This window comes from Ptychodera flava, chromosome 12, assembly GCF_041260155.1.
Source record: "Ptychodera flava strain L36383 chromosome 12, AS_Pfla_20210202, whole genome shotgun sequence".
Classification (NCBI taxonomy): Eukaryota; Metazoa; Hemichordata; class Enteropneusta; family Ptychoderidae; genus Ptychodera; species Ptychodera flava.
In genome coordinates this window covers 21,608,728-21,620,136 of record NC_091939.1, presented here as the reverse complement: position 1 = coordinate 21,620,136, position 11,409 = coordinate 21,608,728, and the positions used below count along the sequence as shown (strand labels likewise).

At 38.2% G+C, this 11,409-nt stretch overlaps 2 protein-coding genes across 2 annotated transcripts; both read left to right on the top strand.

The window, feature by feature from the left end:
* The first annotated feature begins 9,511 nt into the window (after positions 1-9,511).
* LOC139146185 (uncharacterized) lies at positions 9,512-10,522 on the top strand. Its single transcript, XM_070717593.1, has one exon. It carries the CDS (start codon positions 9,512-9,514, stop codon positions 10,520-10,522), a length of 1,011 nt encoding a protein of 336 aa, XP_070573694.1.
* Positions 10,523-11,016: 494 nt separating this feature from the next.
* On the top strand, positions 11,017-11,409 carry LOC139146184 (uncharacterized). The gene has a single exon (XM_070717592.1). It carries the CDS (start codon positions 11,017-11,019, stop codon positions 11,407-11,409), a length of 393 nt encoding a protein of 130 aa, XP_070573693.1.

Here is an 11,409-nt window from a genome sequence, read left to right as displayed (position 1 = left end):
ATATTAATTTTCATGTGAGCTCTTAATTTCAAACAACCATCAGAATCAGTAATATCGAAAGCCATTATTAATGCCTCTGATTTATCTAATTCACTTATCACCCTATCTTCCGCTTTACTGTCTGCCTCGTCCTCGTCTTCTTCATCATTCCCTCCTGTCTCTTCTTCTAATCCCCCTAATGGTTTTGTCTGCTTAGACTCGCCAGTGTTGTTTGAGGTTGTGTTGATCAAGTAAATACTTTGTACTTCACCATGCTTCTGGGATTTGAACAAGAAACTGGAGTTGATATAATGCTGAACAAAGTATTTTTCTGGGAAAGCACCTGCCCGGTTGCAATGAATTTATTGATAGGTGCCTGACGATGTTCTGAATCAGATTTGGTCACATTACATTGAGAAATATGGTGTCACTGAATTTTTTGGCATTTTTTCTCTGTTTGGGCCATAAACATTATTTTTATATACAGCCCGTACAAATGCTTTGTAACGCGCTTATCAGATTCCAGTTCAGTTCCCATTGGTGTTGTTATTCACATTTGTTAAACCTCTTTGTTCAAATATATGTAATTACAAAGTCCATAACCTTTGAAAATACTCCATATAACACCATATTTTCAGAAATTGGAGTATTTTCCCAGTTTTCTAGGGGTTATAAAAGTTATATCATGATAATTGCCATGACACTTATTTCTCCTAGTAAACTTGAACATTTTCTTTCTATTCACAAAAGTATTCTTTCCTTTTTGTTATCACCTGTTTAGATAGAAGAAAGCCATGTTCTGTTGTTTTCGCCATAATTCAATAGCAATCTTTGTAAAATATTGGAAACCCCAAACCATTGATTGTAATGTTTGACCCGAGGAGCAACACTCAGTGTAACGATTGTCTCAGGTTGTTATGGCATGCAAAGTGTAAGAGATCTTCGTGATAAAGTAAAGCGGAGAGTTATTTTCAATGCTTGCCACAAAAAAGGTTATCATATTATTTGTCTTAAGGAAACGTACAGCAAAAATGGGGATGAACATTTTTGGAAAAACATCTGGGATGGGAATATTCCTTTCAATCATGGTACTGTACACAGCTGGTTACAGTCTTATTTTCCAACAAGCTACACTTGAATATGTAATCGAAAAAGTCCGAAAGGACGATGCAGGAAGATTAATTATTGTCAAATTCAGTATGGAAGGATCTAGTCTTTGCATCTGTAATGTTTTTGCACGGGACAGTTTTGTAGCAAAATGGTCCTTTTTAAGTATAGTCATTGCATTCTCAGTTCAGATTTTGTAAATGAAAGTACGATGGTTTCATTTAATTTGTCTAAAACCGGGGTCAAATATATGCATGGTCACCCATTCATTCTGTATCTTGCAACATGTCAAACAAGATAAGTACTCGTATCAAACAAAATTCATGACAAATGGCCAACTTGCTCCCTTTAAAGTGTCACCAAATAAAATGGAAACTATGTAAAAATGTTAAAGCAGTACACAATTGCATATAGTTGTTAAAACAAAGCAAGAAAGAAGACCTTGAGGAACTGTTTAAGAAAAGAGAAAAATGTCTTTGTGTCAAGCCATCAATTGAACATTTCGCTTTTTACCAAGAAACCTAAGCTGATTTCAACGAAATATTGCTGAAGGAAGCATAAGGAGTTCAAGTCACAGCAAGATCACGCTGGGTCGAAAAAGGTTAAAGTACAAAGTATTTTCTTGGTTTAGAAAAGAGGAATTATATGAAAAGGAATATCGTAAAATTGAAGACAGGAGATGAGAGAGTTGCTACCGACCTAAAAGCATTTTGAGTGAACAGGTGAATTTTTAACAAGGATTTGTATGCTGAAAAAGTGCAGTCAATTAACTTTACAGAATTTACAAAAACTATGCAAGTGCCTCAACTGAACAGAGTGCAAAGAGAAAGTTGTGAATTTTAAAATTACAGAGGAGGAATGTATGAAAGTATTACGTAACACGAAGTCTAATAAGTCACCTGGCTATGACAGCTTAACCGTCAAATTCTTAGAATGTGTTTGCCGTTATTGGGTAAACTAATCAGGTGAACTTATCATAATGGGCATTTGTCAAGTTCCAAGCAGAAAGCAATCTTTTACAATTGGAGTCCTATTTCACTTTGTCAAAAACAATGTCAAAAGTTCTTTCAAATAATTTTAAATATATATCAAGTTGGATGCATTAGAGAAACTTACGTTGAAGAGGTAGTAAGACTAATACAAGATATGTACCACCATACTGATAAGTTCAACATTTCAGGTGCCGTTATATTTGTAGATGTTGAAAAAGCTTTCGACTCTGTAAACTGGAATTTTATGGTTGATACTTTGCATTTTATTGTTTTTGACCCAAATGTATGAAGTGGATTTCTATTATTTACTGTAATGTTAAAAGCTGTGTTATACAACGGTACGATGACGAGCTTATTTTCGTTAAATAGAGGGTTCGTCAAGGGTGCCCACTTAGCGCTGTGCTGTTTATTTTATGTGTCTAGGTTTTATCATGTAAAATTTGCCGATGTATTAAGGGTTTATCCCTTTTATGTGGTGATTTAATCAGGACTGTTTAAAAAATAGCACAGCTTGCAGATGACACTACTATTTTTGCAGTCTGTGATAAAAAACAGACGCTGTATGATTTGGCAGTAAAAAAAACATTGCAATAGGGAAATTGCTGGTGTAAAGTGGATGAAAAGAAATGTGAAAGATTATTGGGAGTCAAAATTTGTACGGATAAGAAAGAGTTTACCTTCTATGGTAGAGTTCTCATCTTAAACTCTCCTGGTTTATAGAAGCTGATATATCTAGCGTCAATGATTGTTGTACCAAATTACAAAGTGCAAATGATGGATAAATTAATCTATGACTTCGTTACTAAAGGGACCAGCATATTACAAAGGAAGGTTTTGGCCTCCCCGTTGTTTCCAGAGGTTTTATAATATGCCGATTTTTAAGTTTGAAGGTGAAGTCCCTCCATTTTATGTGGATTCAACTTTCGTAGAAGCATGGATTGCCTGAAAAATTATCCTGTGTATCTCTTTGAGCCTTCTGCATAACATTCTGTTTTAGGAGATTTGATTTCATGTAAGATTATGCAAAATGTTTAAGATTTCAAACTCTCAAAGTTTCATCAAAGTATGCTGAAATCATGGAATGGTATTAAACGTCATGATGAAGATCAAAGCCTTACACGTAGCTATCATGTGGAAACTTCAGTATAGTCTTTTTGTCACATGTCGACGTAGCCTGGAATACATTATTTTGGATGAAAAGGAAAACCTCTCAAGGATTTAAAAACCAAGTATATTTCTAAAGCATTGTTAGCTGATTTCATGCAGCCAGCCTGTATGGTAACGTGGCAAAATATACTACAACACACTGTTAATTGGAGTAATGTTTGGGAATTGGCTCACAAAGTGTCAAATGAAAATAAAGTAAGGGCTTTTCACCGGAAATTTTTACACAGAACCTGTATAAACGATGTAAAACTATAAATGGAACAAGCGCCTGAATGCACTTTGTCAGTATTGTAATGTAATAGACACTGTCAAACATCGGTATTTTGATTGCATTGTTGCAAGAAAAGTCTGGAAAGTGGCAGAACGGATTACCAATGCTTGGCATAAACAACATATTGTTATTTCTTTAGGAAACTATCATCAAAGGTTTATATGCCAATGTAGATGTCAATAGGAGAATTAATTGAATTGTTTTGATTGCAAAATGGTCGATTCACAAAAGTCGATGTTTAGGTCTTTGTGAAGCAAATACTGTGATGTTACATATACAGAAGCTGAGAGAGTGAAATTTGCGTTGATTTGTTATTTTATGTCATTTGCCGGATCATGTATTCATTTATTCATTCACACCCTGGCATCCATTTCTCTGCCGTTAAAATCGCCTTTCCACATATTCCTTGAAGGATTACTAACATTTCCCGTACTCATCCAAGAACATTTTGTCTCCAAGAAAAGATCGTCTCAACATAGATTTAGGTTTTGAGCTCTGTTTCCTGATTTCTAACACATATTATAGATTCTGGAGTGAAAAATATAGCACACACTTAAAAAGAAAATAATTACGAAATATAGTTTTTTGTACTTTCGCATAGTATTACGTCAGTTTAACTTCACTTTTATTACACAAGTTGATCCCTTGCATGAAATGTTTATCAATAATCGCAATCATACCAATCAATAATTCGATAACACTAGTTCAGAATTCATAAGACAATAGTTGTAAACATGGACACAAAACAGCACAGAACAGACAGTAAATAGACGGTACACAAACAAAGTCAAATTCATGAAAGAAAGATATATGGACCTCTGGCCAAAAGACCAAGAAGTGATGTCAGGTGTTTCGAAAATAGTAAGCGCATCCTGCCCCACATGTGGCACCCGCCATATATCAATCTGTAAGTCAGATAGGTAGTGGTCACTAACTAAGGCCCCATATGTCACCGATGCCATCAGTGATCATTTGTCGAAGAGAGATATTGTATTTATCTACCAGCTTGCGATACCTGCCAAAAAAAGCGTTTGAATGTAGAGACAAGTCTTGCTCTGATGTAACCTTGATTTAACAGTTTGTAAGAGAGATGGCCATGTCTCTCTACAAAATCACCATATGAACTGCATGCTCTTGCATATCGAATAAGCTGGGAAATGTATACCCCATAAGCAGGTGAGAGTGGAATATTACTGATGAGGTGTGGAAAATTGATTATACTAAAGTTGAAATCATCTCTCTTGTCATATAGCCTAGTAGAAAGGTGACCATTAGAGTCAAATTCAAGTAAAATGTCCAGATATGAAGCAGAAGAGGCCGTTTCTGTAGTTTCTTTAATCTCCAATTCTGGAGGATAAATCATAGCGAGATGTTTACTGAATTCAGAGTTATTCAATGAAATAACATCGTCTATGTATCTAAATGTAAGGTTGAAAGTACGAGCTACAGAGACCTTTTCTGCTTGATAAGGTTCTGGATAAATTCTGCCTCGTATGAGAACAGAAATAAGTCGGCAAGTAAGGGAGCACAGTTAGTGCCCATGGGAATTCCTATACATGTTGGAAAATGTGTCCTCCAAATTCAACAAATATGTTGTCAATGAGGAAATCAAGCATACTGATAATGTCTTTCTCGGTATAAAACACTTTAGCGTTAGTAATATTTTTAACAAAATATGTAGAATTATACCCTAATACCACATATTTGTAACGGCGTGAACCGTTTTGAACCGTTTTTGTAGAAAAATGCTTGGTTGATGATGTTTTTCAAGCGTTCTTTCAATTTATCATGTGGTATTGTGGTATACAATGAGGAAAAATCGAAAGTTTTAATAGATGTTTTTTTGAAACAGATCTTGATTTCAAATTTTCCAAGAGTTCCTTCGAATTTTTTAATATCCACATTTGATTTATACCACTCCGAGAAAAGACAACATCACAGTATGCTTGAAGTCCAATGTTCAGTGTTCGAAATGCATTTATTAACTGTAATGAAAACTAAAAATGATGAGTGTTTAAAGCAATACACCTCGGATCAAATAACAGTGATCGGTCAATGTGATTAATTTTTGCATAAGTGTAGACAAACTCCATTGATGCGTGTTTCTAGCTGGTGATAAGACGATATCATAATTTATAGTCTGCACAGGAGATTGTACTCTGATAGAAATATAAATGGTATCGTCATAGAATTATACTTACAGACTGCATTTGTAGCTGTCGGGGAGTACTATTTTGTCTCTGACATCGAATGATACATTCAGAGTATTACGGCATTTTATCAGTTTGCGGCATTTTCACAGGGCAATTTTCAGTTAATCGTCATGCTGAGTTCGTAGGGCACTTGACTGAGAAACGTAATACTGTCCGAAACTGTGACTGATTGCTGCCTTTGAGAATTTTTCGCTAGTATGTAATTTTGGTCGTTCAAAACTAGTAAAAAATCACTTGCAAACCTAACAAAAATGACATTACTGGTTACGACGTCAGTCAAATTTGGAGAACATAAGCTTCTGTCGTTGGGAGAATTGAAGATCAGCTGCCTAACTTTTCTGGTACCAAGTCGTGACGGTTCTGCTTTCCTAGATTCTGGATTGGTCATTTTGCCTAAACATCATTACGGTGGTACAAATATATATTGATACTCGGACGCTTGCATAACTTGCACGATTAGCAGCTCGAGATTTGATCAAAATACATTGTTACGCATTTACTGTCAAACCCATCAATGCTATGCCAGTTTGTCCGAAGCCGTTGAATCGAATGTGAAAGAAAAGTCGACACTGTTGAAATCTTCACGTTTTGTCATTACACACGCTGATGATCGGCTCTATAGTTTAAGACTTCTGCTAAATCCATTTCCATCGTATCATGGCCTTATTGCTATCGCAACAACAAAAAAATTGTTAGATCGCAAATTGTCGCGGCGTAAAATGATATGATAACCGACCGTCGTAATAAACCTGAAGAGACCTACCATGTGTTGTAGGTAGAAAGAATAGAAGCTATGAAGGGTTTTACTTGTGGGACGGCGTGCCTGTGAATGCAATACAGTATGGGGTTTATAGCCAAATATAAGGTTTACGCAGATAGCTGAATAGCTCTTGTATTTAATGCCTGAGTTTAAAAGGTGAACCTACATTTAGTCCCCATTTTCGCTCGCACACAGAGACAGAAGTCATAAGTAGCACGTTCACAGGTAGTCAAAAAGTTTCACCGGCTGAGAGCTTAAATTCGAGTTCAAGCCAAGTCTTGCTGATTTAATCTGTTTTGCCAGCTGATTTAAGCTGCCTTACCGGATTTATAGCTTAATTACCCTTTCTAGAAAAGTCTTGCCTTATAACAACATAGTCATAATTACGCAGCAATTTAGGATAGTTATTAACTGACAAGCATACGTAATTTCACATTTCTGGAATGTGTTCAAATAACATGTAATGAAGAGTGCCTAAAGATAGGGCGTATTTGAAAAGAAACACTTTTCTGCCATTCTACTCGAAAGGTCATTGAGAAAAAAAAGCAACACATCATTATCAAAGTTGGTATAGGTTGTAAAATCGTACATTGGGCTTAATAATTAATGACAGATGGGGTCCAATCTTACATTAAATATGAATTACCGATAAAGGCATTTGAAAATTCCGAACGGTACGTCTGCATACGAACGTTTCGTATTCCATGTTTGCATAAAAGCTGTGGGAAACCTCCCGACTTTATTAATTGTTATTTGTTGTTGTTAAGACCCAAATTTAATTCTGTGTATTGTTGTTTACCGCATTTATCGTAATTCCGGAAATTTGGCAAAATATTATATACTACAGTCGATGCTCTAAACACTTACTGCGCATGACATAAAAACTTCGCTCGGCAGAGACTTTTCTGGAGCTTGGACACAGCTATGAGAATCTATGTACAGGTGATGGCTGAACTTCGACCGAAATGCACATTTTCAGGACACTCATTACTGTGCATGTACTATGATTTATTTGCGCGGACTGTGTTAACATGGACATATTTGTCACAAAGTTTTGAGCAACAGTTTGCTTCATAGTTGAATTTATTCGTGTTATTTTGTCGTGATTCTGGGGTTAAATTCTCATTACTACCAGATTTCCCATCATGCTTTTAAAAACCTACAATGGCAACGCACATGGATGCGGCGTGCTGCTCTGTACCGTGAGTTTAAACGTAATAAACCAATGTTTTTTTTGTTGATCGAGAACTGTGAGTTTCTTCAGTGTCACTGGGAATGATCGGCGGCCAATATCTCTACACTAAATATTCCCCACACTGAACGGTGGCGACCACGACGGGAGAAAGATACTGGAAAGAGCGTGAGTACATCATATAGGACTAAGTGTTGTACACAGCATTGCATCATCAATCAAATTAGATGAAAGTTACCGTGGGAAAGCAGAACTAATGCAGTCGATACGAGGTTTTGCAGTCGAATGACCGATTGATCGCAGTGCTTAAAAACGTGTACAAAACATGGCATTTACCGAGGAGAGATTCAAACGACAGCTGGCTATTGCCGAAATCAAACTTGATGAAATTGCAGAGCTATCCAACAGTGAGGACACGGTAGACATTACCACGGCATATGAACAAATAGGAGAGTTGATCAAGCGATTAGACAAATTAAAAGACGAGACAGCCGAATATCTTTTGGAAGCAGAGTCAGACTTAGAACATGTGAAGGAGTGGACAACAACACAGAAAGAGTCCATCCAGTTATTTAGGGAGGCGCGGCAGCGTATCAGAAAACAGCTGGACGAAGCTGTGGAAAGAGACGTACAACTCAAGCTTGAAAAAGAGCTACATATCCAGTGCGTGGTAAATGAGCAACAATCAAAATACAGAGCACGACAACAAATGGAAATTGAGATGGCAGCAACACGCCAACAAAAACGAGAGGAAGAGTGGTATAGACAGAAACTAGATTTCGAGAGACAGATCGAAGCCAGCCGTGCCGAGCGAATTGACCACAGGGAGGAGCGTGCATCATCAGTAGCGCCCTCAACACAAGCAGTGAAGCTTCAACAATATACTATCACACCATTCTCTGGTGACTACAAGGACTGGTTACGCTTTTGGAATCAGTTTTCAGTAGAGGTGGATGGTTCCAATCTCGCAGAAATCAGTAAGTTTAATTACTTATTAGAGCTGGTGAAACACAAACCAAAGGAGGATATCCTGGGGCTACCACATACCTCAGAGGGATACTAGGAAGCTAAAAGAATACTAGTCGAGACATATGGGAAGGACATTAAGGTGCACAAAGCCTTGATAAAGGAACTTGAGGAACTACCAGTAGTGACCAACATTCACAAGTTGCGTGACATTCATGACTTTTATAACAGGCTTGCCAGGATAGTTCGCACTCTCACAACAATGGGAAAACTGACTACTGCACAAAGCTCAGTCTACACTTTGATGGACAAGCTTGGCCCTGTTTGAGAAGTTCTTGTACAAAAGGACGATGATTGGGAAGAGTGGGGTTTGGAACAACTTGTTGAAAATCTGCGAAAGTATGTCCGGAGAAATCCCCTGAGAGCTGGTGATGATAAGATTACCACAGGGAGAAGAGATGATACAGCTAGACACGTGTCATGGAGGAAAAAAGAAGAAAAGTTACTTCTTGGCAGTAATGGAGAGTCTAAACAAGGTCGCAAATGTGTGTATTGCAGTTCAGAAGATCATTCAAGTAACAGCTGTATGAAAGTACTAGATGTGGCCACCAAGAGAGCAATACTGAGAAGAAACAGGATGTGTTTCAACTGTACAGGATTTGGTCATCTTGCAGTCAATTGTAGATCCCGGGATGCAAGATCTGTAAAGGAAAGCATCATACCTCAATTTGTGACAAAGGGAAATCAACGCTTGATGTGTCTGACAATACCAAAGTGGAAAAGGGATTGAGCTCAGTGATGGATCATGCCTCAGCATTACATGCCACTGTTATTGCCAAAGTGGGGAAGGAGAAAGTTTGAGTCATGTTTGACACAGGTGCGGGAAGTTCATACATATGTTCAGACTTGATCACAAAATTGCACCTGAAGCCTACGAAGACAGAACAACGTTGTATTGAACAGATGTACGGCACTGTAAGGAAGATTGTTGAGGTGTATAGTATCACATTACAGTCCTTAGCAGTTGATGGTTTCTCGTTCAATATGGAGTGTGTGAATGCTGAGAAAGGTATATTAACCCACCTACCTAACCCAGGCATTCCTGCATTGAAGAAACAACACAGACGACTCAGCCGGTTACATTTCAGCGAGGAAGAGACAACGAATGTTTCAATGCCAGTTCACATTATCTTAGGAGTCGCAGACTACCAGAGGATTCGCACGACAGAACCTCTAGTCCTTGGAACTCACCCAGATAAGGATCCAGGAGCAGAATTCATGATGCTGGGTTGGACAATTTCTGGACGGCAGTCAGGGAGAGAGAGTCAGACAGAGAAACAGTTCTTTCTGAGATCCAGCCAAGAAGAATTTGAGAAGCTGTGCTCACTAGATGTTCTTGGAATCAAAGACACAGATATAAAGGAAAGTGCAGCAATTCACAAAGAGTTCAAGAAACAGTTGACTAGGGCAGAGAGTGGATACTATGAAACAAAACTACCTTGGAAAGAAGATCATGTTCCACTTCCTACAAATAAGAGCTTGTGCACAGCTCGGCTATACAGCACAACAAAGAGACTAGAGAAAATCGGGAGATTAGAAGAGTACGATGAAATCATGAGAGAACAAATCAATATGGGAGTTCTTGAGCCTGTACCAGTCAATCAAACAGGGGAGACGGTACATTATGTCCCACAACAAGCCGTCATCCGAGATAAGGCAGAAACAACAAAGATGAGAATAGTGTATGATTGCTCAGCAAGAGCCAACGTGAGAAGCCCTTCACTCAACGACTGCCTAGAGACGGGGCCACCACTACAACCACTTTTGTTTGACATCATCGCAAGAAATCGCATGCGAAAGTTCTGTATCACATGAGATATTTAGAAAGCTTTCCTGCAAATCAGAGTGTATGAACAAGACAGGGATGCACTGCGAGTTCTGTGGTACAACAATCTACAAAATTGTGAGGTGACGGAGTACAGATTCACACGAGTGATCTTTGGAGCGACGTCAAGTCCATATATTCTCGGTGTAACACTGCAGAAGCACATTGAGGACTATGAACAGGAATATCCAGCAACAGTACATAGCTTGCTAGAGGATACATATGTTGACGATATTCAAGGTGGTGGGAACAAAGAAGATGATGTTGTGACTTTCAAGGCAGAGTCCACCAAAATACTGTCAGAGGGTGGTTTCAATCTTCACAAATGGCACAGCAACATCGATCACCTCAACGCAGAGAATGACAAGCAGGAAAAAGATACTTACACAACAAGATTTCTTTGCAACGCATCTGGCAATGAGACAAAGATTTTAGGTATTCCATGGAACAAGGAGGAGGACACATTGACAATCAGTTTTGAATCATGCCGAAGAGCAGTGAACCAATCACGAAAAGGAAGATGTTAGCTGATATCAACAGCATCTTTGACATACTTGGATGGAGTTCTCCAGTCACTATCACTGCGAAAGTGATCTTCAGTGAAGTGTGCCTTCTTCAGCTACATTGGGATGAGGAAATTCCAGATGAAATTCGACGGAAATGGCAGATGTGGATAAACAGCTTGCAGCATGCACCAACCATAACTGTACCACGCTGTGTGTTCACTGACAACCCAACACATTATGAAATGCATGGATTTGCTGACGCAAGCAAGACTGCTGTTTGTGCTGCAATATACATCGTTGCGTATCAGAACTCAACTCCGTCAGCCAGAATCTACTCACAGCTAAAGCAAGAATCGCTCCTAAACATATGA

Excerpts from the sequence above, each read along its gene's own strand:
- LOC139146185 (XM_070717593.1), top strand. The coding sequence starts at position 9,512 with ATGTTTGACACAGGTGCGGGAAGTTCATACATATGTTCAGACTTGATC.
- LOC139146184 (XM_070717592.1), top strand. The coding sequence starts at position 11,017 with ATGCCGAAGAGCAGTGAACCAATCACGAAAAGGAAGATGTTAGCTGAT.